The following is a 24,869-nucleotide window of genomic DNA, read 5'->3' on the forward strand; positions in this document are numbered from 1 at the left end:
GGAGGCGGTGGAGGAGGGTTGGATAACTGGTACCAAATCATAGTTAGATAGAAGGATTAAGTTCAGGTGCTGGCACTGTGGCAGGGCGGTAAAACTGTCGCCTATGATGCTGGCATCCCATATGGCTGCCAATTGAGTCCCGGCTGCTCCACTTCCAACCCAGCTCCCTGCTAATGCACCTGGGAAAAGCAGTGGAAGATGGCCCAGGTGCTTAGGTCCCTGCGACCCACGTGGGAGATCTGGAAGAAGCTCCTGGCTCCTGGCTTCAGCTGGGCCCAGCCTTGGCTGTTGTGGTCATCTGGGTAGTGAATCAGCAGATGAAATCTCTCTCTCTCTCTCTCTCTAGTCTTTCCCTCTCTCTGTGTAGCTCTGACTTTCAAATAATTAAATCAATCTTAAAAAACAACAGTAGGAAGAAGTACCTAGTGTTACACAGCACAGCAGGGTAACCACAATCCACAATAGCCTATTATGCATTTTCTGAGCAAACAGAAGGAAGGCGCTCCAAAACTCCAATCATAAAATAATGACACAGAGAGGGAAATGTTCATTACCCCAGCACACACTGAATACGTGGATGGAGACCTCACCCTGTACCCACTCAGTACACACTACCACTGTGACTCAAAAAAATTGTAAAACTTTTTAAAAAGCAAACCCTTTAGAAAAAGAAGTAATTCAAAGGGGCTCAGAGAGTAGAGAGTGGTGCACTGGGGAGCGGGCCTGCAAAGTGGGTTTACCTGCCTGTGCTGGGACTCACTGCCTCGGCCTCCCGGAACAGTGAGTGGAGAAATCTGCTGATGGAGCTGCACCTGTGGACAGAGCTGCACCTGCAGGGGATGCTGGTATAAAGTCACTAGAGGTTGTCAACAGGGGAGCTTACACAGGGGGAGGCGAAGCATGAGGTCAGGGAAACACAATGCAAACCTGCACCCATGTCGGCTTTGCTGGTGTTCATCACCTTTGTCTCCTTACCTCTCTTATGTGTGAACTTCAGCACAGAGATTCTGACAGATGTGAGCCTGTGTTGTTAAATGCAGCAGGAGAGTGGCAACGACGAGGCCTCGGGTCTCGGCCGTGAGTTGGTCCTCTCCTGCTTCTCCCTGATGCTGGCTTTGGCAGGCTGCTCTCCCTCCCTGCATGTGTCACCCTCATCTGCAGAATGGGTCATGACTGTCCCCACCCAGCATGCTGTGAGGAAGGCCAGCTTTTACAATGCTCGAAGCGCTGAAGTGTCAAGTACTAGGGATAAAATGTGAGGGACATCAGAGTTTGTCCCCAATTTTACATGCTCTGGAGTCTTGTGCGGGAGACAGCTAATCTCATAACTGGTCACCCAAACATGCATCAGTGGCCACAGTCTTGAAGGATGAGTGCAAGATACTGAGAAGGGGGATGGGAGCTGGCTGGGGAGAGTCTATCATTTTCCTTTAAATAAATATTTATTTTTTAAGGGAAAGAGAAAAGCAAGATGTATTTAAGTCAGAGATCTCCTGGCAGAGTGGCCAGGAGGGGGGCTCCAAGAGAGGCAAAACCCCAATACATATTTATTTTTAACGACATATGAAACTACACCTATTTATGGGGTCTCATAAATTCAGTACATGACCATTATCTATAGCCATTCTACTTTGCAAGAGAATTCTAGAACTTCTTCCTCCTATCTAACTGTAACTCAGAACCCATTAATCAATCATTCCCCATTCCTCCCTCCTACTCCACTTCCTCAGCCTCTGTAGCCACCACCATACTCTCACCTTCTACAAGGTCAAGTTCTTTAGATTCTACAAATGAGTGCTGGACTCTACTTATATCACTTAACATACTGACCATCCATGTTGTTGCAAATAACAGAATTTTATTCTTTTTATGGCTGAATAACCTACTATGCATATGCACATCACACCTTATTTATCCATTCATCCATTGATGGACATCTCAGTTGGTTCTGTACTTTGGCTATTGTGAGTAGAGCTACAATAAATATGGAAGTGAGGATGTCTCTGACAGTTTGTTTTCGTTTCTGGATATATACCCAGTCGTGGTATGGGCAGATCATACGGTAGCTCTATTTTTAAGGTTTTGAGGAACTTCCGTACTAGTTTTCATGACTGCAGTGGAGTGAGGTGGTATTTCATCATGGTTTTGATTTGCATTTCCTATGCTGATTAGTGACGTTGAGGATTTTCCCATGTATTTGTTGGCCATTTACATGTCTTCCATTAAGAAATGTCTGTTTAAATCTATTGTCCATTTAAAAATTAATTTTTTTTTTGCCAGGCAGAGTTAGATAGTGAGAGAGAGAGAGACAGAGAGAGCGTTATAGACAGTGAGAGAAAGACAGAGAGAAAGGTCTTCCTTCTGTTGGTTCACTCCCCTAATGGCCACTACGTCCAGTGCTGCGCTGATCCAAAGCCAGGAGCCGGGTGCTTCCTCCCAGTCTCCCATGCGGGTGCAGGGACCCAAGCACTTGGGCCATCCTCCACTGCCCTCTCAGGCCACAGCAGAGAGCTGGACTGGAAGAGGAGCAACCGAGACTAGTATCCAGCGCCTCAACTGGGACTAGAACCCGGGGTGCCGGCGCTGCAGGCAGAGGATTAGCCAAGTGAGCCACAGCACTGGCCCTAAAAATTAATTTTTTTGCAATACTGTTTGTTGAGTCTCTTATCTATTCTGGCTATTAACTCCTGGTCAGATATTTAGTTTACAAATATCTTCTCCCGTTCTGTAGGTTGTTTCCTCACTCAATTATTTCCTTTGCTGTGCAGAAGCTCTCTAGCTTTATGAAATTCTTTTTTTTTAAAGATTTATTTATTTTTACTTGAAAGTTAGAGTCACATAGAGGAGAGGCAGAGAGAGAGAGAGAGAGAGAGAGAGAGAGAGAGAGGTCTTCCATCCACTGGTTCACTCCCCAGCTGGCTGCAATGGCTGAAGCTGTGCCGATCTGAAGCCAGGAGCCAGGAGCTTCCTCCTGGTCTCCCATGCGGGTGCAGGGGCCCAAGGACTTGGGCCATCTTCTACTGCTTTCCCAGGCCACAGCAGAGAGCTGGACTGTAAGTGCAGCAACCGGAACTAGAACCTGGCACCCATATGGGATGCCAGCCCTGCAGGCGGTGGCCCTACTTGCTACGCCACAACGCTGGTCCCTGATGAAATTATTTTTGACTACTTTTGCTTTTGGGGTCTGATCTAAGGAATTCTTGCCTATTCCAATGTCTCAAAGAATATCACCTAAGTTTTCTTCCATCAGTTCCAAAGTTTCAGGTCTTATGTTTAGTTTTATAATCTATTTTTAAAAAGATTCTTATTTATTTGTTTGAAAGGCAGAGTGACAGAGAGAGAGGTAAAGACAGGGAGAGAGAGAGAAAGAGAGTGAGATATCCTCCATCTGCTGGTTCACTCCCCAAGTACCTTGAATAGCCAGGGCTAGGCCAGGCTGAAGCCAAGACCCAGGAACTCCAGCTGGTTCTCCCACGTGGGTAGCAGGAACTCAAGTATGTGGGTCAGCATATGCTGCCTCCCAGGTGCATTAGCTGGGACTCAAACTAAGTACAAAATAAGGGCTGTGGGAGCCCCAAGCAATGGCTTGCCTGTTGTGCCACAATGCCTACCACCTTGAATCCATTCAGAGTTGACATTTGTGTATAAGAGATGGAAAGTGTGTGTCTAGTTCATTCTGCTGTATGTGGATATCTAATTGTCTCAGCACCGTTTATTGAAGACTGTCCTTTTTCTTTTTTTATTGGAAGAAACTTTATTTTTTCACAGAAAACTTTTATTTAAGGTATACAAATTTCATGCATTAGCCGGCGCCGCGGCTCACTAGGCTAATCCTCCGCCTAGCGGCGCCGGCACACCGGGTTCTAGTCCCGGTCGGGGCGCCGGATTCTGTCCCGGTTGCCCCTCTTCCAGGCCAGCCCTCTGCTGTGGCCCGGGAGTGCAGTGGAGGATGGCCCAGGTGCTTGGGCCCTGCACCCCATGGGAGACCAGGAAAAGCACCTGGCTCCTGGCTCCTGCCATCGGATCAGCGCGGTGCGCCGGTCGCATCGCGCTGGCCGCGGCGGCCATTGGAGGGTGAACCAACGGCAAAGGAAGACCTTTCTCTCTGTCTCTCTCTCTCTCACTGTCCACTCTGCCTGTCAAAAAAAAAAAAAAAAAACAAATTTCATGCATTACATAAATACAACTTAAGGAACATAGTGATTCTTCCTACCTTACCCACCCTCCCACCCTTCTTTCCTCCCCCTCTCTTATTCCCATTCATATTTTTCACTAGGATCTATTTTCAATTAACTTTATACATGTAAGATTAACTCGATACTAAGTAAAGAGTTCAATAAATAGTGTGGAAAAACAAAAACTATTCTTCAACAGTCAAGACAAGGGTTGTTCAAAATCACTGCATCTCAAAGTGTCATTTTCATTTCTATAGATTACCTTTTAGGGCTGTATTAGTTTCCGCAGATCAGGGAGAACATACAGTATTTGTCCTTTTGGGACTGGCTTATTTCATTATGATGTTTTCTAGTTTCATCCATTTTGTTGCAAACAACAGGATTTCATTTTTAAAATTGCTTTGTGGTATTCTATGGTGTATGTATCCCATAATTTCTTTTTTAAAATCTTTATTTATTTGAAAGTCAGAGTTATACAGAGAGAAAGAGAGGCAGAAAGAGAGAGAGAGAGAGAGAGAGAGAGAGAGAGAGAGGTCTTCCATTTGCTGATTCACTCCCCAACTAGCTGCAATGGTTGGAGCTGTGCCTATCCGAAGTCAGGAGCCAGGAGCTTCATCCAGGTCTTTCATGTGGGTGCCGGGGCCCAAGGACTTGGGCCATCTTTCACTGCCTTCCTAGGCCACAGCAGAGATTGGAAGTGGAGCAGCCGTGACTCGAACCGTCAACCATATGGGATGCCGGCACTGCAGGTGGTAGCTTTACCCGGTAAGCCACAGCACCATCCGCCCCCCCCCCCCTTTTAAAGATTTACCCATAATTTCTTTTTTTTTTTTCTTTTTTGACAGGCAGAGTGGACAGTGAGAGAGAGAGAGAGAAAGGTCTTCCTTTTTGCCGTTGGTTCACCCTCCAATGGCTGCCACGGCTGGCCCGCTGCGGCCGGCGTACCGCACTGATCCGATGGCAGGAGCCAAGTACTTACCCTGGTCTCCCATGGGGTGCAGGGCCCAAGGACTTGGGCCATCCTCCACTGTACTCCTGGGCCACAGCAGAGAGCTGGCCTGGAAGAGGGGCAACCGGGACAGAATCTGGTGCCCCGACCGGGACTAGAACCCGATGTGCCGGCACCGCAAGGCAGAGGATTAGCCTAGTGAGCTGCAGCGCCAGCCCCCATAATTTCTTTGTCCAGTCTTCAGTTGACAGACATTTGGGTTGATTGCATATCTTAGCTATTGTGAATTGAGCTGCAGATTTTTCCAGTGTGTGTTCCTGGCACCTTGTCAAAGACCAGTTGACTCTGGGTGTGTTGGTTTACTTCCAGGATCTAGCACACTCCATTAATCTGTGCGTTACTTTTAAGCCGGTATCATGCTGTTTCAATTACTGTAGTATTGTAATATAAGTTAAAGTCAGGGAGTATAATGTCTCCCACTTTATTCTTTTGCTCAAGGTTGAGTTGGCTACCCTGGGTCTTTTGTGTTTCCACACACATCTTAGTAGTGGTTTTTCTACTTCCATGAAAACCATCGTTGGTATTTTGCATCGAATCTCTCCATTGCTTTGGGCACATCTTAATGATTCTTCTAATCTATGAATTCTGAATGTCTTCATTTTTTGTGTCCCCTTCCATATCTTTCATCAGTGTTTTATATTTTTCATTGTAGAAATCTTTCATATAGTTGGTTAAATTTATTCCTTGGCATTTAATTTTTTTGGTAAGTATTGGAATTGGGTTAGCTGTGTCGATTTTTTTAAAAAAATAATGGTACATAACAATGCTACTAATTTTTGTATACTGGTTTTACATTTTGCAACATTGCTAAATTTGTTTATTATTTCTAATCTTGTTTTGTGGAGTCTTTATATAAGATAATGTCATCTGCAAAAGTGACAATTTGGCTTCCTCCTTTCTAATTCATTTCTTTCTCTTGTCTAATTGCTGGGACCCACATCTGTTTTTCACGTTGTCTTTTTATATTTTACATTTCTAGGATGTCTACAATGACGTCTCATTGTGATTTTCTGAAATAGTCAAAAGGAAGTCTTAGAGACCACAATCTATTACTTTATTTATTTATTTTTTTGATAGGCAGAGTGGACAGTGAGAGAGAGAGACAGAGAGAAAGGTCTTCCCCTTGCCGTTGGTTCACCCTCCAATGGCCGCCGCGGCCGGCGCGCTGCAGCCGGCGCACCACGCTGATCTGAAGGCAGGAGCCAAGTACTCATCCTGGTCTCCCATGGGGTGTAGGGCTCAAGTACTTGGGCCATCCTCCACTGCACTCCCTGGCCACAGCAGAGAGCTGGCCTGGAAGAGGGGCAACCGGGACAGAATCCGGCGCCCTGACCGGGACTAGAACCCGGTGTGCCGGCACCGCAAGGTGGAGGATTAGCCTAGTGAGCCACGGCGCCCGCCCACAATCTATTACTTTAAATACCTCTGTATACATCTCTAAAGCAATGATCATAGCTATCTGTTGTTTAATTTTCTCATCTTTTTCTCTGATAATTTTCTTTTTTTCAGTTTTATTTTTCTGAAATTGTTATTATTTAGATGTCTGACTTTTTTGTGTGCTCTCCTAATATTCTCTCTGGAAGATTTCTTCATGTACTTCTCCCCACACCAGCCTTCATCTCACATATTTTACTTCATAATTTCTTGTGTTTTAAGTTCACTGCTTGGCCCTTAAAAGGTGTCCTGTTTTTGTTCCAGAAACGCTGAATCATCTATGACTTCTCTAAGACACGCAGCTTTGTGGAAGGTTGTTTCCTTCCCCTGCGTGACTGTCTCTCCAATTCTCTGTTCCCTGATGGTCTGAGGTTTACATTAAAAGCATTTCCTGGGTGTCCGAGGCCTTTGGCTGCCGGTTTGGGTTTCAGAATGAGGCACACTGGACAACTCCAGGGTGGATTCCCTGCAGGGAGGTGGGAGGGGCCCAGCTCTAGCACACAGATCTCCGAATGTCAGCATCTCCAGGTCTTTTCTCCTGGGCTACTCAGTTTTCCGGGGAAAAATTCTGCCACCTCTACTTTAAAGGTTGTAGAAGTCATTGGTACTGTTCTTTCTGGTCTCCTCTCTCCCACCATACTGGATTCCGTGAGGTTGGCTGGGATCATGTGAATACTTCTCACCAACACGGTATGAGTGAAAAGGACACGCATCCCGGCAATGAACAATCTGAGACGGAAACTGGGGTAATTGAGCTGACAGTTTCATTTGCAAGAACACCAAAAAGAATAAAATACTCGGGCGGCTGCTTGGCCTAGCAGGCAAGACACTGGTTGGTATGTCCATGTCCCACATGAGAATGCCTGGGTTCCAACCCCAGCTCTCGCTCCTGATTCCAGCTTCCTGCTAATGCAGACCCTGGGAGGCAGTGGTGATGGTGGAGGAGGGAGTTAAGCTGCTGCCTGTGATGCCAGCATCTGATACGGGCACCGGTTCAAGTCCTGGCTGGGCTGCTCTGCTTCTGATCCAGCTGCCTGCTAACGCGCCTGGGAAAGCAGCAGCAGATGGCTGACTTGTTAGGACCTCTGCCAGCTCCTGGCTTCTGCCTGGCCCGGCCCTGGCCATTGTGGTCATTTCAGGTAGTGGCCCAATGGATGGAAGATCTCTTTCTCCCTCTCCCTCTCCCTCTCTCTTCTCTCCATCTCCCTAACTCTGCCTTTCAAATAAATAACATTTTTCCAAAAAGAAAAAAAAAGTCCTTGTCAGACACACCTTTCCTGGAAGAATCCTTACTCACCTGAATCCAATCAAGTTTTTAGAGCTGAAGTCTACAGAAAACACTCAGCAAGTACAAGAACGAAGTAAACCAGTCCAATGAAGAAAAACAGAAAAAGCTAGAATGTAGGACGTTCTGTGGGTAACTAACTCGGTCTCTTTAATAAGACAACGTCTCAAAAAAAAAAAAAAAAAAAAGGCAGGAGATCATTCTAGATTAAAACAACCAAATGCAACCAACTGCAGTGCATGGCCTTTGTGAGGAAAGAAAAATGGGACTGGACAAGGCCAGTTCTGCAGGCTGGGATCCCAGACAGAGATACAGAGAACAGGAAGTGATATTTCTCCCCAGGACATTCTGCAACCCCAAGTGTCGCAGCGATCTATTGCCGAGAAACACTGTCCCCCCGAATTATAGGCGGTCAGAACACGTGCAGCTTGAACCTCTATCAGCACAGATCAAACACCCTCCAGGGCGCGGGGGAGGGGTTGGGGGGTGGATCTAAGCCACATGGACGTCCCACCCACCTAGAGAGCTTCAGACAAGGGCTTCCGGGGTGAAACAGTCCACACTTAGTAACTTTGTCATCTCCACGGCAACAGCACACTGGGTTCTTTGAAACCTCGCCTTTCATTTGGACATTGGCCACTTTGTTTGCAGCCCTGCTTTGGTTTGAGTTGACCCAAACCCTTGACTGCTTCATTTAAATTTTACATAGCGGAGCAGGTGGGCCTTTGGCCTAGCAGTTTATTTGTTTATTTGAAAGGCAGAGTGATGGTGAAGGAGGGTGGGGGGGTGAAATTTTTTAATCCATCGGTTCACTCTCTAAATGGTCTCGGTAGCCAGGGCTGGGCCAGGCCAAAGCCAGGGGCCTGGTGCTCCACCCAGGTCTCCCATGTGGGTGGCCGGGGTCCTCTGCTGCCTCCCCAGGCACATTAGCAGGGAGGAATCTCAAGCAGAGCCGCCGGGGCTGGAACTGGCTCTCTGGGAGACGGACATGGCACGCATGAACTTCACCTGCTGCACCCAAACTAGGCCCTGGGCCTAGCAGTGTAGGTGCCAACCAAGACACCTGCATCGTCTCCTGTTGGAGTACCTGGGTTAGAGCCCCAGCTCTGCTCCTGACTCTGGCTTCCTGTTCATGCAGACCCTGAGAAGCAGCAGGGATGGCTCAAGTGAGGGGGTTCCTGCCACCCACGTGGGAGACCTGGATTGAGTTACTGGCTTCCAGCTTTGGCTCTGGTCCCTGGGTGCTTGAAGGCATTTGAGGAGAGAACCGGCAGGTGGGGGCTCTATTTCTCTGTCTTTCTTAACCTGGCAAATAAATAAATTAGAACACAAATGTCACTTGAACTTGACCCACCCCTAAATCCTGTAATGACTTGGTTTTTCCTGTTTGCTAAGGTGTCCCGGAGCCGCATCACTGTGCCCTCGCCTGCTACAATGTTCATGTGACTACAGGTCTGTCCCTGCTGGCCTTTTGGCTATGAAAAACTCAGTCTTTTTTTTTTTTTAAGATTTATTTATTTGAAAGTCAGAGTTGCACAGAGAGAGAAGGAGAGGCAGAGAGAGGTCTTCCATCTGCTGGTTCACTCCCCAGTTGGCCACAACAGCTGGAGCTGTTCCGATCTGAAGCCAGGAGCCAGGAGCTTCTTTGGGTCTTCCACGCAGGTGCAGGGGTCCAAGGACCTGGGTCATCCTCTGCTGCTTTCCCAGGCCCTAGCAGAGAGCTGGATTGGAAGTGGAGCAGCCAGGATGTGAACTGGCGCCCATATAGCATGCTGGCACTGCTGGCGGCGGCTCTACCTGCTATGCCACAGTGCTGGCCCCCAGGCCTTCTTTGAAAGTCATAAACGGTACCAAAACTATATTTTGGTGGAATGGGGAAATCTGAAAGTGAACTGGCCATTAGGTGACCTTCTGGAACTTGGTGAGGTGTGATGCTGGTGGGTGCCTACTGAATTATCTGCGCACAAAGCGGCATGAAGTCTAATTACTTGGAAACGGTTTTAAAAACAGTACTTTTATTTTTTTTAAAGATTTATTTATTTATTTGCAAGTCAGAGTTACAAAAGAGAGGTAAGGCAGAGAAAGACCTTCCATCTGCTTCACTCCACAGAAGCCTGCAACAGCTGGGGCTGGGCCAGGTCCCCAGTGTGTATGGCAGAGCCACCATCTGCTACCTCCCAGGTGCATTAGCAGGAAGCTGGGTAATGGGGACTCGATCCAGGCCCTCAGGTACGGGGTGTGCATGCCCAAGAGGTGGCTAACCCCGCAGCACCACAACACCCAGCCTCCGCCGTTCTTTATGTTTGAAGGTGCTTACAATAGAGTTCAACAAAAGCAAAGCCAGAGCACCATCTTCGCACCCGTCCCGTGGACATGCAGAAGTCCTGTTGGAAGGCTGCTGGTCGCAGCGTTCCAGCCCTTCTTGTGGCTTTCAGGAATTTGGTCCCGCCAAGGCAATCACAAACTCTCAGAGCTTCTGACCAGAGGAAAGCATAGTGGCGGGGCCGGAGCTGTGGCTCACTTGGTTAATCCTCCACCTGCGCGCCGGCATCCCATATGGGTCTAGTCCCAGTTGCTCCTCTTCCAGTTCCGCTCTCTGCTGTAGCCTGGGCCCTGCACCCGCATGGGAGACCAGGAGGAAGCACCTGGCTCCTGGCTTCGGATCGGCGCAGCACCGGCCATAGCAGCCATTTGGGAGGTGAACCAACTGAAGGAAGGAAGACCTTTCTCTCTGTCTCTCTCTCTCACTGTCTATAACTCTATCTGTCAAATTAAAAAAAAAGCATAGTGGCTCCTGGATTGAGTCGCACCATGCTACCCTCCAGGGATACGGGCGTGGGTCATTTCCTTCAGCTCTTTCAATCTCTACCTCTTCAGGGAAACCAGCACAATGACGAAGTGAGGGCACAGTGCCTGGCACAGAGCACAACTCCATGAGCGCTCAGTTACTTTCCTGTTGTGGCTGCAGGAAAGACCTGGAAACCCATCACGGATGGTCCAATACGGTGGCTTTCTCTGGCGTTTCCCTTCCATCCCTCAGGGTCTCCCTTCTCACTATGACTGTGGCTTGATGTAGGGGTTCTTAGTTGCCGTGGTGCTCAGCACACAGTAGGTCAGCCCGTGTGTGGCTGGAGACCCAGCCAGAGGGTGGCAGTGGGGAGCATGCATTGCAGCCAGGGTCGGGAAGCAGCAGCCTGGATCTTTGCTCTCGCCGAGTTCTGCCTCCTCTTCCTCACCCAGGGCTCTCACCTCTCCCGGTCTCAGCACGTTGCCCGTTTCCTGACCCCTGTTCCTGTCCACACCACCTCCCCTTTCTCCCGCGCATGCCCCATTCTCCCCCTCGCAGCCCCTCTCTGCCATGTCCTCAGCAAAGCTCTCGGACAGGAAGGGACCCTGCTGTTCAGTTTCTGCCCTGTTTTCGTGTCAGATACACCTGGGAACCCCGTCTCTCCCTTTCATTCGCTCGTTCATTCACTGGAAGTTTGCATCAAGAGCATTGTGTGAACTTGTGCTGGGCAGGTGCTTGGGAGACTGCAGGCTTCTGGGGGCCCAGGCCCAAAGCCCTGGACTCCTCCTTGGTGCCTGGATCTCTCAAACACCCCGAGTCGGATCTGATGGCAGATCCTGTTGGTTCCTCCGAGTAGACCGAGACGTTTCTCACCACCTCCATGCGTTGCCCTGGCCTGCACCCACGCCCGCTGGGACTCCTGCAGTGGTTTTAAAGCACTCTTGCTTCTGTCCACAGACCTCACTCCTGTCCACAGTCTTTCCTCCACCCAGTGGCCAGTGATGCAGTTAAAAACACAGCTGAGGGGCTGGCACTGTGGCACAGTGGCTAACACCCTGGCCTGAAGCGCCGGTTCTAGTCTTGGCTGCTCCTCTTCCAATCCAGCTCTCTGCTATGGCCTGGGAAAGCAGTAGAAGATGGCCCAGTTCCTTGGGCCCCTGCACCCATGTAAGAGACCTGGAAGAATTTCCTGGCTCCTGACTTTGGATTGGCGCAGCTCTGGCCATGTGGCCAATTGGGGAGTGAACTATCAAATGGAAGACCTCTCTCTCTCTCTCTCTGCCTCTTCTCTCTCTGCGTAACTCTTTCAAATAAATAAATAAATCTTTAAAAAAGAAAAACACAGCTCAAGTCATGTCGCTCCCTGGCTCAGTGCCTTCCCACGACTCCCCATAAAGCCCTCTCCATGGCCGACGAGGTCCTGTGTGATCCGGCTGCATCTCCCAACCCTTCGCTCCCAACACTCCAGCAGTGTCAGGCTCTCCACTGCTCCCCACGCTTGGCCTTCCCGCTCCAGTGCCAGCCTGGACATTGCTGTGCCCTCTGCTTGGAGTGCCCTCTCACCTAACCATGTGTCCTCTGCACCTTTGTTTACAGGTCACTGCCCACACACCCGGTTCTGTCATAGGCCCCCAAGGGCAGGTGTTCCGTGTGGTGGTCAAGACACTGCTTGGGATACCTCCACTTCCTATCAGAGCACCTAGGAACAAGTGCCAGCTCTGTTTCCAATTCCAGACTCCTGCTAACGTGCACCCTGGGAGGCAGGAGCAGAGGGCTTAAGTAGCTGGGCCCCTGCTACCTACGTGGGAGACTTGGAGGGAGTTCAGGCTCCTGGCTTCAGCCTGGCCTTGCCTTGGCTCTTGTGAGCTTTAGGGGAATGAACCAGCCAATGGGAAAGCTCTGTCTCTAAGTCTTTCAAATAATAACAAATAAAAACGTAAAATATCTTTCTCTCATCACTCTCATATATCATATCCCTTTTCTTTCCTTTTTCACATTTAATTATCTCACACCATAGATACTCAAAAGCATGTATGTTTACCTTGTAAACATGCAAGTTCTTTCTCTTTCCCACTAGGACAGCAGTGCTGTAATGGGAGGATTTTGGTGTGATTTACTTGATGTACCCATGGCAACTAGACCAGGAGTTGGCAGAGTAGAGTCAAATCATAAATCTTCCAGGTTTTGCAAGACACCTGGTCTCTGCAGCACCTCTTGAGCTCTCTTGCTGTAACCTGAAACTATTCATAAGGAAAAAAAAAAAAAAAAAGGATGGACATGGCTCGGGGCCAATAAAACTGTTATTTACAAACAGAGGTGGTTGGACACGGTTTACCAACTCTTGTCCAGAATACTGCCTGATATTCAAGCTTCGTTGATTGAATTTATGAAGGTAAATAAATCATTCTAGGAGGAGAGATAGGCAAATCAAACAACTTCAAACAGTGTTCAGTGCTAGGAAGAAATCCAAGTATGGGCAGGTGTGAAGCTTAGCAGTTCAATGCCAGCATCTTACATCAGAGGACCTGGGTTTGATGCCCAGCCCTGGCTCCTGACTCTGGCTTCCTGCTAATGCAGGCTCAAGTCATCAGGTTCCTGCCACCCATATGGAAGACCTGGATTGAATTCCTGGCTCCCAGCCTAGGTCCGGCCCAGTCTGAGACACTATAGGTCTTTAGGGAGTAAACTAGCAATTGCGAAGGCTCTTTTTTTTTTATAAATAAAAAATTCATAATAAAGAAGGAGAATTTTTAAAAAGATTTATTTATTTGAAAGGCAGAGTTACAGAGAGAGGGAAAGAGAGAGAGAGAGAGTCTGCCATCCACTGGTTCATTCTCCAAAAGGCTCCAAAGGCTGGAGCTGGGCTAGTCTGAAGCCAGGAGCCAGCAGCTTCTTCCAGGTCTCCCATGTGGGTGTGGGAGCCCAAGGACTTGGGCCTTCCTTTGCTGCTTTCCCAGGGGCATTAGTAAGGGAGCTGGACAGGAAGTAGAGCAGCCAGGACTTGAACTGGTACCCTTATGGGACGGCAGTGTCGCAGGCAGCAGCATAATCCACTATACCACAATGCCTGCCCCCAAGAGAAATTAAAGCAGGTGACCAGATGGCAGGGATTGTGGTTATTCTGGGTAGATGACTTGGGGAGGGCCTCCCTCTTGGAGGAGATGGCATCTGAGCTGAGATCTGGCATGGGTTACTTGAAGGCCTGGGGGCCGAGGGTTCCAGGCAGAGGGACAGCAGGGGTTCAGGTCTGAGGGTGGGCACAAGCCTGGTGTGAGTCTAAGGCCATGGCTTCAGCACAGTGATGGAGACAAGAGGTACAAGGTGGCCAGAAGAGATGAGTCTCAGAAGCCCAAGAGGATTTTTCCCCCATGACTCTATTTTGATGACTTTATTTCAAGTTTACTTAAGTATTTTTTATTTTTATTTTTTGACAGGCAGAGTGGACAGTGAGAGAGAGAGACAGAGAGAAAGGTCTTCCTTTGCCATTGGTTCACCCTCCAATGGCCGCCGTGGCCAGCATGCCATGGCCGGCACACCGCGCCAATCTGATGTGGAGCCAGGTGCTTCTCCTGGTCTCCCATGGGGTGCAGGGCCCAAGCACCTGGGCCATCCTCCACTGCACTCCCGGGCCACAGCAGAGAGCTGGCCTAGAAGAGGGGCAACTGGGACAGAATCCGGCGCCCCGATCAGGACTAGAACCTGGTGTGCTGGCGCTGCTAGGTGGAGGATTAGCCTATTGAGCTGCGCACCAGCCCTACTTAAGTATTTTTATCTATTTGAAAGGCAGAGTTAGACACACTCACACACACACACACACACACACACAGAGAGAGAGAGAGAGAGAGAGAGAGAGAGAGAGAGAAGAAACAGATATAGTTTCCACCTACTGGTTCTCTCCCCAAATGCCTACAATAGCCAGAACTAGGTGAGGTCAAAATTAGGAGTTGACAACTCCAGCTGGGTCTCCCCACCAGGCGGCAGCGACCCAACAACTCAAGCCAGCACCAGCTGACTCCCAGGATACACAGGAGTGGGAAACTTGAATGGGGAGCTGAGCCGGGACTTGAACCCTGGCACCATGATACGGTACACAGGTGTCCCAACTGGTGGCTTCACCGCTATGCCAGATGCCTGCCCTGGTGATTAGTAGTTTTAATTTGCGGTAAAACATACAGAAAGCAGTGTGCTATTTAAAGCCTTTCTAAGCGTACAGACCTGGAACCGTGTCATCACCCCCAAGTGTACCTCTACCCCGGTTCCAGCACCTCTCCCCTAGCCGTCCGCAGCCCTGGGAACCACCGTCCTACTTGGCTACTCCAGGAACCTCATGGAAATGGCTGCTTGCACGCTCTGTCCTTCTATGACTGGCCTATTGTGCTCAGCATAACGTCCTTGAGGATCACCATGCTGTAGTTTATACCAGAATTTCCTTTCTTCTGGAAGGCTGAAGAATATTCCCTGGTTCCTAAACACCACATCTGGTTTGTGTGCTCATCTACCGTGGAATCTTGGCTACTGTGAAGAATCTGTTGTGAGCACAAGTGCATAACTATCTGTTCCAGGGGCCGGCGTTGTGGCACAGTGGGGCAAGCCTCTGCCTGTAGTGCCGGCATCCCACACAGGTGCTGGCGTTGTGGCACAGTGGGGCAAGCCTGTCTGCAGTGCCGGCATCCCACACGGGTGCTGGCGTTGTGGCACAGTGGGACAAGCCTGTCTGCAGTGCCGGCATCCCACACGGGTGCTGGCATTGTGGCACAGTGGGACAAGCCCCTGTCTGCAGTGCTGGCATCCCACACGGGTGCTGGCGTTGTGGCACAGTGGGACAAGCCCCCGTCTGCAGTGCCGGCATCCCACACGGGTGCTGGCGTTGTGGCACAATGGGACAAGCCCCCGTCTGCAGTGCTGGCATCCCACACAGGTGCTGGCGTTGTGGCACAGTGGGACAAGCCTCCGTTTGCAGTGCCGGCATCCCACACGGGTGCTGGTTGAATTCCCAGCTGGTCTGTTTCTGATCCAGCACCTTGTGAACAAGCCTGGGAAAGCAGTAGAAGATGGCTCAAGGGCTTGGGTCCCTGCACCCACGTGGGAGACCCAGAAGCAGCTTATGACTCCTGGCTTCGGATCGGCCCAGCTCTGGGCGTTGCGGTCATTTGGGGAGTGAACCAGCGGATGGAAGACCTCTCTCTCCTCATCTCTGTCTCTAACTCTACCTCTCAAATAAATAAAATCATTAAAAAATACATACCAGTTTCAGTCCCTGCTCTGTGTCCTGCATACAAGCCCGGAAGCGGAAGTGCTGAATCAGTTCCTGTAGGATTTTACAGCAAGGGCACTGGGCGGTGAGGGGGCCCTGGAAACCTGAGGCAGGGGATGGCATTCGCACTTTACTTTGGCTGCTCTGAGTTTTAACTGCAGTGAGGATGGAGGCGGGATGAAGGGGACCCAGGAAACAGCAGGTGCAGGGGGCCAGCTCAGAGACAGCAGCAGCTGGATGCTTCCAACGTGGCTGGGGAGGCGTATGGAGCTAAGAAATAAATGAATGACTACAGCGAGAAGTACTGTGAAAGAAATGTAGAGAAAGCGAGTGCTATGACCACAGGAAAAAAAGACCAAAAGGCTCTCTCTGGCTTCCTCCTTCATCCCAGTCCACCAGGCTCCCACAGCTGCCATGCAAAGCCTGCATTTTCATCCCGGATGACTGTGTGTGAGGCTGGGTGGGCGTGGCGGGGAGCCCGGAGCAGCATGATCTAAGGGTATTTGATACTGGACAGGAGCACTAGGTAGGGGTAAGGAGGATCCAGAGAAGGGACAGGGAGTGGTTTGTGTCTCAGATGGAGGCGTTGCATGAGAGGCTTGCTGGCTAAGTACACACACGTCCTGGCCAAGGGATCGTGACAGAGGCAGGAGACCTCATCTGTTCTGACGCCCGGTTTCTGCTTTCACAAAACGGAAGGCTAAGTGGTCTGGTCTGCTTCCTTCTCAGGACTACATGGGGGGGTCTTTGTTTTGTTCACTGCTGCATTTTTTTTTAAAGATTTGTTTATTTATTTGAAAGTCAGAGTTACACAGAGAGAGAAGCAGAGAGAGAGAGGTCTTCCATCTGCTGGTTCACGCCCCAATTGGCTGCACTGGTTGGAGCTGTGCCAATCCAAAGTCAGGAGCCAGGAGCCTCTTCAGGGTGTCCCACGTGTGTGCAGGGGCCCAAGGACTTAAGCCATCTTCTACTGCTTACCCAGGCCATAGCAGAGAGCTGGATCGGAAGAGGAGCAGCTGGGACTAGAACCGGCGCCCATATGGGATGCTGGTGCTTCAGGCCAGGGCATTAACCCGCTGTGCCACAGCTCTGGCCTCCACTGCTACATTTGTAACATGCAATGGGACAGGGTCTTCAGAAAGTCAATGGAATCAGATGATGAAAAAATTATGCATTGATTTTGAAATATTTGCACCAGAATAAACATCATTATTGTTGTCTGTTTAAGAGACAGAGAGAGCTCCATCCACTGGTTCGCTCCCTGAATGCCTGCAATGACTGAGCTGGGCCAGGCAAAAGCTGGGAGGGAGCAAGGAATCTAATCCAGGTCTCCATGTGGGTGGCAGGGATCCAAGTACTTGAGCCATCACCTGCTGCATTAGTTGGGAGCTGGAAACAGGAGCGAAGCCAAGACTTGAACCCAGGCAGTCCGACATGGGACGTGGGTGTTCCAGGCAGTATTTTCACTGCTATGCCAAACGCCCACTTTCCACATGCTTTTTTGCAGTATCCTTATATATGAAGTTCAAGAACAGGCAACACTAACATATGTGGCTCAAAGTTAGAGCAACGTTATCACTGCAGGTGCTGCCTAGGAAGGGGCCCGGGAGAATCTGCTGGGGTGGTAAAAATGTTCTTGAACCTGACCTGGTAGTAGTTACACGGTTTTTCAAACATGAGGGCACTTTGAGTCCACAGAAAGTGTGTAGTAGGAGAAAACTATGCAGGATTTCAAAATTTGGGGCAAAAAAGCACTTTTTTTTCCCCCATGGACTTTTTGAAGTACTCCTGTACCCTTAGGCAGGTGCAGGGAGCCAGGTGAGAGGGGGCAGCTTGAGGCTTCCCCTCTGGTCGGGGAGACCACACTTGATCATGAAAAATGTGTCCTTTCTGTCTGGCTTCTGTCTCTCCTCACTCTGTGTTGTGAGATCGGGGCCTACTGTCGCTGTTAAGAACTTTTTTTTGGAGATGCCTTTTGGTGGACCTCGCATTCCTGTCTCCTGGAGTGGAGAGGAAGTGCTGTGTCACCATGTAATTGCATGTTTAGCTTTTGCAGAAATTGCCAGAGTTTTATCCCTAAGACATTTTATCTATGTTTCCTTGATGACTAATGATCTTGGAGACCTTTTCATGTTTGCTAGTAAGTATCTGTTGAAACAATGAATGAACAAAGAGAATAAAAATGGAAAATACTCCGAGACCGGCGTCGTGGTTTAACAGATTAAGCTGTTGCCTGCAGCACCGGCATCCCATATGGTCACTGGTTCGAGTCCTGGCTGCTCCACTTCTGATCCAGCTCTCTGCTAATGGCCTGGAAAAGCAGTGGAAGATGGCTCAACTGCTTGGGCCCCTGAACCCTCAACAGCTCCTGTCTCTTGGCTTTAGCCTGGCTCAGCTCTGGCCTTTGCAGATATTTGGGGGAGTATACCAGTGGATGCAGAAAGATCTCTATCTTTCCCTGTCTTTCAACTTTGCCTTTCAAATAAATAAAATAAATCTTAAACAAACAAACAAACAAAAAAACCAGAAAGAAATCCTTGTCTCTTGTCCTACCTAGAACCATCAGTGGCTTCTCAGTATTCCTTTCCTGGCCAACAACATCCTGCCTACTCTGGCCTTGCCCACCTACCCCGTCTGCTCTTCTCTCTGGATTCCTGCCATCTGAGCCATCTTCAATACACTCCAAGGACTCTCTCGGCTTTAGGTTTTCCAGAAAAATTTTTTTTAAGATTTTATTTATTTATTTGAAGAGATAGAAAGGTCTTCCTTTGTTGGTTCACTCCCCAAATGGCCACGATGGCTGGAGATGAGCTGATCTGAAGCCAGGAGCCAGGAGCTTCTTCTGGGTCTCCCATGCGGGTACAGGGGCCCAAGCACTTGGGCCATCCTCCACTGCTTTCCTAGGCCACAGCAGAGAGCTGGATCGGAAGAGGAGCAGCCGGACCAGAACCGGCACCCATATGGGAGGCCAGCTCCGCAGGCAGAGGATTAATCACTGTGCCACGGCGCCGGCCCATAGCAAATGCTTTCTTCTGTCTGTAACACAAAGCAGGCCTTCAACCCAGACTTATGGCTCAGCTTAGAATCCCCTTCCTCCAGGAAGCCTTCCACGAATTCTACCCCCAGCAGGCCGGGACTCCTTTAGATCCTGAGGCTCATTTTTTTTTCTTCCTACGTCTTACCACACTTATTTTGTATCTTTACTTTTTAATTTTACTTTTAAAAAATATTATGTATTTGAAAGGCAGAACAACAGAGATGTTCAGAGATAAAGACAGAGACGGAGAGGTATCTCCTATCCGCAGGTTCACTCCCCAAATGGCCACAACAGCCAGGCCTGGGCCAGGCCGAAGACAAGTCTTCTGGGTCCCATGTGGGTGGTAGAGGCCCAGGCGGGGCCATCTTCTGTGGCCTTCCCAGGCACATCAGCAGGGAGCTGGATTTCAAGAGGAGCAGCTGGCCTTGGACCTGAACACAGATATGGGATGCCAGGGTCATAAGTGGAGGCTTAGCCTGCGGTGTTGCAAGCTGGCCCGTTTTTAAACTTCTGTATCTTTACTTTGTTTTACCCTTTTCTTTATGTTATTACTTGTTATCAGCTGCCCCATCTGCCTTTCTCTCTGGATTCCTGCCACCTGGGCCATCTTCAATACACTCCAAGGACTCTCTTGGAGAGTCCCACCTCTTTAAGTTCTATAAGAACAACAATTTTGTCTTGCTGCTGGCAAGACCCTGACATATACTCAGTAAATACCTGTTGAATGTATACATGCGAAGCCCACTCAGCCTTAGGGGGACCTGGGCCAAGGAGACAAAACCACAGAAAATAGTAGCCCTGCGTGAGAGAGACTCGGATGCAGACCCTGGCCCCGTTTTTGTGTGGGGCACCAGACATCAGGCGGGGGATTGAGGAAGAGGGGAGGCAGGGAAGCAGGGGTCGGGGCAGGGCAGCCCCACCACTTGGCCTGGTCCGGGCAAGGTGGACTCGAAATTCAATACACCTGCAGCGGGCTGTTCTAAGTTGATCATTTTGTATGGCCTGGGAATAAAGTTATAAATATTCCAGATGGCCCTGGGAGATGCTCAGGACTCGGCCCCAGGCCTGGGTGTGTCTCTGGCTGCCTGTGTACTGAACAATCCTGACGCAATGACATAGGGGCATTGGCGTCACGGCTTCCTGAGACCCCCTCCCCATGCAGCTTCCCTGGGTTCAAAGTCTGGCTCAGCCCCCTTCCATCTAACCAAGCTCCGACAAACGGCCCTGCCTCTCCAAGCCTTACAGTGTATCCGCCACGTGGGGATAACACCCTCACTTACCTGGGGGGGAGGGGGGAGCGCCGTGAGGAACCACACCCTTCTGCTCCTTTATTGCTGAGCTGAGGATCAACAACCAGCCCCTTCCCCCGTGGTGCTCAAAGAGGGCCCAGGAGCGGCGCAGGTGCTCTGAGCACAGGTGGGGTCAGCAGGTGTTTGGAGTGGCTTCGGGCAGAATCCTGTGTGACCTTGGCCACGTGGCTTCACCTCTCTGAGCCTCAGTGCCTCCCTGTGCAGCGCGTACACGAGTGAGAGCCTCCCCACTTCTCTGCCACGTTTGGGTACAAATCCCAGCCTCCCCGCAGTTGCCGGCCGGGAGACCCCCCCACCCCCAGGAAAGGCGCTGCACCTGCTTCGCTTCCATCGGGGTGAGCGGCGAGGGTCAGCCCGCCACGCACGCGGCGCTCGGCACACGCTCCCAGAGGGTCTTTTCTCTGCTGGGCACGCACGGTGGGAGCCAGACAGGACTCCCAGCCCCCGGGGGACACGTAGATCCCAGCCGCCCCAGCGCGCCGGGCAGCGCCTAGGGTCCCGGCGCCGTCCGCGCTGCCCACGCCGGGCCGCGTGAGGTGAGCCGGGCGCCCGGGCGGGGCGGGGCGGGGCGGGGCCGCCGCATCCCCGTGACGCGCGGGCCAACCAGGCGGCGTTGCGGCTCCGGCTCCCTCCGCCGCCGCTGCCGCCCGCCTTCCCGCCGCCGCCAGCAGCAGCAGCCGGGCCCGTCCGCCCGCCGCCCCGAGCCCGCCGCCTGCCGCCCGCCGCCCGCGCCGGCCGCATGGCGCTCCAGAGCTTCTGCAGCGCCGAGGGCTCGGACCCCTTCTGGGTACGTGCTGGGCGGCCGCGTGGGGCCGGCGGGCGGAGGGAGGCCGGCGGGCTGCGAGCGAGGCCGGCTGGCGAGGGGAAGCGCCGGGCCCGCGCCCTGCAGCCGGCCTGGGGGGCCCGGGCCCCTTCGGGGGCCGGGGACGGGGGGGAAACTTGGGCGACTCGGTTGCCAGGAAGCAGGGCTGGCGGGGTGGGGGTGCGGGCAGGCGTGAGCCCTATTTGGGGGGCAGGGCCTGGGCGGGAAGGAGGCTTGTGTGTTTTGGGGTTCCCTTCCAGGAGACTAGGGGTTACAAAGTCACCTTCCCAGGACGTGGTGGGGGGGACTCTGGAGACGGGGCAGTTAAAGGAGGTGTCCCCTGGCTCTGCTCGCCCATCTCTTTTGTGGGTGAGGGTCTCCCCTTTGAGCAGAATACCCCGGGGTGAGCCAGGCCGGGACGGTAGACAAGGACTTCCCACCGAGCGGGCTGGGGCTTGGCCTGTCACCCCCGGGTTTGACATCGCCCTGCTCCCCTGTGGTTTCATGTTGTCATCGTTTCTTTTCTGTCTCTGCTTACATACTGCCCGGGGAAGTTCAGGGCAGCAGGGGAAAAGGTGAGGGAAGAAGTGGGCTGCCTCGGGGTCAGGGTGCAGCCAGGGGGAGCCCGGCACGCGCCGCCCAGCCCTCTGGGCTTGACTCCCCCCAGGCGGGTTTCTCTGAGACCGGAGGCGCCGGGTCCTCTCAGTCCACTTGCTGTGGCTCGAGCCCCAGCGCTTGGAGCTTCCGTGTCCCTCTAATGCGATTTATTCCTCTGCTCCAGGAGGGGGCACTTGGGGCGTCAGGCTGTCTCGATTGTTGGTAAACACAGCAGGCCAAATCTGAACTTGGTCGTTTGTCTCCTTTTGCTTAGGAACCAGGGAGAACACGCTTGGCTCTTAGGAGTGGGTGGTTGGCACCCAGAAGTACCCTTTCCCCGCAGGCTGCGGGGGGTGGGCCAGGGTGCTCTCAGGACCTTGCTGGCAGGCTGTGTGTTTTTTTTGTTTTTTTTTTTGGGGGGGGGGTGTCGTTTGGGCTGAGGCAGCTGCATGCCCTTGGCCACATCTGTTGTCCTGAAGGTAGCCAGGTTGCAGTTTGCTGCGGGGTTGGGAGCCAGCCGCATGCTGGTTTCGGGTTCCCGGTCTGGGTGTGTTGGGAGCTGTCTGCACGTGGGTTCTTGTTCGCAGACAGAGGCAGACCTGTGGATTGTGTCCTGCTTAGCTCAGGGGCCGTCACAGGGAGACCAGCTCTGCCAGGTCCCACATGGAGGTCTGATGGAGCCTGGCTGTGAATTCTGGTGTCCATTTTATGCCAAGTAAAAGGAAGAGGGAGAGCAGGTGGCCCTACGTGGCATTCTGTGTCAGGATTTGTTTTATTAGTGGCAACTGGCCGTCGATGGCGAGTGAGTCTCGTAGGGGGTGTCCCCTGTTTAGCTTAATGTGGTCATCCAAGAAATCCAGTTGTGTGTGTGTGCTTGAGATTTTATTTCTTTGAAAGGCAGTTAGAGGTCTTCCATCCACTGGTTTACTGCCCGCACTGGTGAGGGCTGGGCCAGGATGAAGCCAGGACCTTCATCCAGGTCTCCCACGTGGGTGCAGGGGCCCAGAGATCTGGGCCATCTTCTGCTGCTTTCCCAGGCACGTTAGTGGGGAGCAGGATCAGAAGTGGAACGGCTGGGGGTTGGGGGTGATTGTGTTTTTATTCTCTGGAGGACTTTGGCTAAAGAAGTTGACAGGTGTGGGGTTTTGTTTGCGGCTGAGTGGTAGCTGACCTTCAATCTGGCCGGTCCCCTCTCCTCCCCCAGTCTTTGGCCTTGCAGACTTGCTCTGCCTCCCTCCCTCGGAAGTCCTAGACTTCGTGAATGGCCCAGTTTCTGGAGGACCAGAGTTTGAGGGTAGGCAGCAGGGGAATCTAAGCCTCCTAGAAAGCAGGCGGCTTCTCTGTTTGTTCAAGGCCAGGAGGCATAACTGTGACCCGGAGCAAGCAGCCGGGCCTGGGTCTCGGTTTCCTTATCTATAAAATGGGCACAGCCTCTTAGGGTTGTTGTGAAGGGGACACGGGTTCGTGTGTCAGCGGCTCGGCTTTGCCTTCCTGAGAGATAAACGATGGTTGCCATCGTTCCAGGTCCGAAGATGAACTTGTGCCGAAGTCCTTGTCCTTCCCCGGGGACTCCCTCTCCCTTCAGCTGTGGGGCTGCGCACCTGCCCCCCACCCCCACCCCATGCATGCCTGACTCCTGTTAGAAATCAAGGGAGCTGGCCCCTGTGGGACTGTATCTACCGTGTCCCTGGGCCAGTATCTGCCACTGAGCCCTCAGGAAATGTCCAGAAAAACAAGTACAGAGAAATGGCCTTGCTGACTTACCACCTGCACAGCAGCAAAAGCCTGGGCGTGTGCGAGCAAAGAGGAACTTTGTTATGGAAATGGAAAGCCCTGGCTTGCTTTGTCCCTGGGTGGGTGGGGGTGATGGAGGGGCTTTGAGGCTGGTGTTCCAGTGATGGTTAGAAGAAGGTCCTGGGCTTTGGCTTGTGGAGTGAGTCGGTCCCAGGGCTGCTGGTTGCCTTGGAGGTGCCCCGGGACTTCCTCCAGCCCAGGAAGCCCCCGATCATTGGACTAAGCGGCCATGGTCTGGGGGAAGAAGACTGTCTTAGGAGCGATTAGAAATTCCTCTTGTGGTGACGCCTGCTCTTGCCTCGGGGCCTCCCAGCAGCCTGTGAAGGAGGGAAGGGACCTTGGCCCCTGCCTTGGACGGCTGTTGAGCCTGAGGCCCAGGGTCGTGTTCTGAGGGGAGGGGATTCGGGGTCCCCCAGGGGGTTGCCCTTGGCCACAGCTCGCCAACCTGTTGGGCTGAGACTCCTGGGAGGCCTCCAGCTCCTCTGTCATTAGTCCTGGAGGCGTCTCACCTCTGGAGCGTGCTGGTCGGGGACCAAAGCCCCTTTACAGGCATTTGTTGGCGGCGCTGATCCCTGGCAGCCCCAGCTTACTGTGTCCCTAAAGGACCCCGGGGCTCCCTCCCCCGGCCCTCCTAGACACAGGCCGACACTGGGGCGTGCTCCACTCCCATCTGCCCTCCCTTTCCGTATCTCATGGGTCAGCAAGTGCTGTCCTCCTTTCCTTCACAAAGTGTCCAACACTGCCTGCTTCTCAGGGCCGGAGCTCCCCGCAGCGGCCCCGGGCACTGTCAGCTGATCCCTGGATTTGAAGCCGGCCTTCCCTCCACCCTCGGGCCTCTGCAGTCTAGTCCCAGGGCAGCAGCTGGAGGGATGCTGTTGAGAAACAGGGCATATCTCTCCTGCTCAGGTGCCTGCCGGGGCTCCCCATCCCCTCGGGGTGAAAAAGGAAGCACTCACAGTGATCTCTGGCCATATCTTGTTTTCTGTCTTAATTTGCTCCAGCGATGACATTGGCTGCCCTGCCAGGCTCCTGCCTCAGGGCCTTTGCACTCGCTGTTTCCATTGCCTGGAATGTCTCCTTACCTTCAAGTCTTTAAAAAAAAAAAAAAAAGATTTATTTTTATTTGAAAGGTAGAGCGAGCAAGTGAGAGAGAGCGAGAGGTATCTCCCATCTGCTGGTTCATTCTCCAAATGGCCAAAATGTCTAGGGTTGGTCTAGGCCAAAGCCAGGAGCTCCCAGCACTGGGCCCGGTATCTGGTACTCAGTCTGCCCACGTTGAAGGAACGCATGGTTTTCGGGTGGGATCGGAGCCTCTTTGCAGAGGTCCTGAGGAGGAGGTGGGCGCTCATCTGTGGGGTGAGATGCTCAGAGTGCCAGTGCCCAC

The 24,869-nt window shown here is 51.9% G+C and overlaps 1 protein-coding gene and 1 long non-coding RNA gene across 6 annotated transcripts in view; one reads left to right on the forward strand and one right to left on the reverse strand.

Annotated features, from left to right (window-relative positions):
- LOC103348573 (uncharacterized) overlaps nucleotides 1-20,746 on the reverse strand; it is a 40,718-nt gene extending 19,972 nt beyond the window's left edge. For 2 of the 4 annotated variants that reach the window (XR_011384670.2, XR_001793485.4), the window contains exon 1: nucleotides 20,609-20,746. This is a non-coding gene — a long non-coding RNA (uncharacterized LOC103348573). Of the gene's footprint in view, nucleotides 1-18,644; nucleotides 19,414-20,262; nucleotides 20,489-20,608 lie in introns of those variants that run through there. The other 2 variants (XR_016226173.1, XR_016226172.1) reach the window with 2 other exon arrangements.
- Nucleotides 20,692-24,869, forward strand: part of ABCC1 (ATP binding cassette subfamily C member 1 (ABCC1 blood group)) — a 131,908-nt gene continuing 127,730 nt past the window's right edge. Inside the window, exon 1 of one of the 2 annotated variants that reach the window (XM_089321633.1) lies at nucleotides 20,692-20,828. Coding sequence is in view for 1 of the 2 variants with exons in the window: in XM_051847486.3 (XP_051703446.3) it covers nucleotides 21,032-21,079 (48 nt within the window). In the remaining variant the exon portion in view is untranslated. Of the gene's footprint in view, nucleotides 20,829-20,909; nucleotides 21,080-24,869 lie in introns of those variants that run through there. The other variant, XM_051847486.3, reaches the window with a different exon arrangement.

Source organism: Oryctolagus cuniculus, chromosome 19 (assembly GCF_051225735.1).
Source record: "Oryctolagus cuniculus isolate XC-2025 breed Fujian yellow rabbit chromosome 19, ASM5122573v1, whole genome shotgun sequence".
NCBI lineage: Eukaryota > Metazoa > Chordata > Mammalia > Lagomorpha > Leporidae > Oryctolagus > Oryctolagus cuniculus.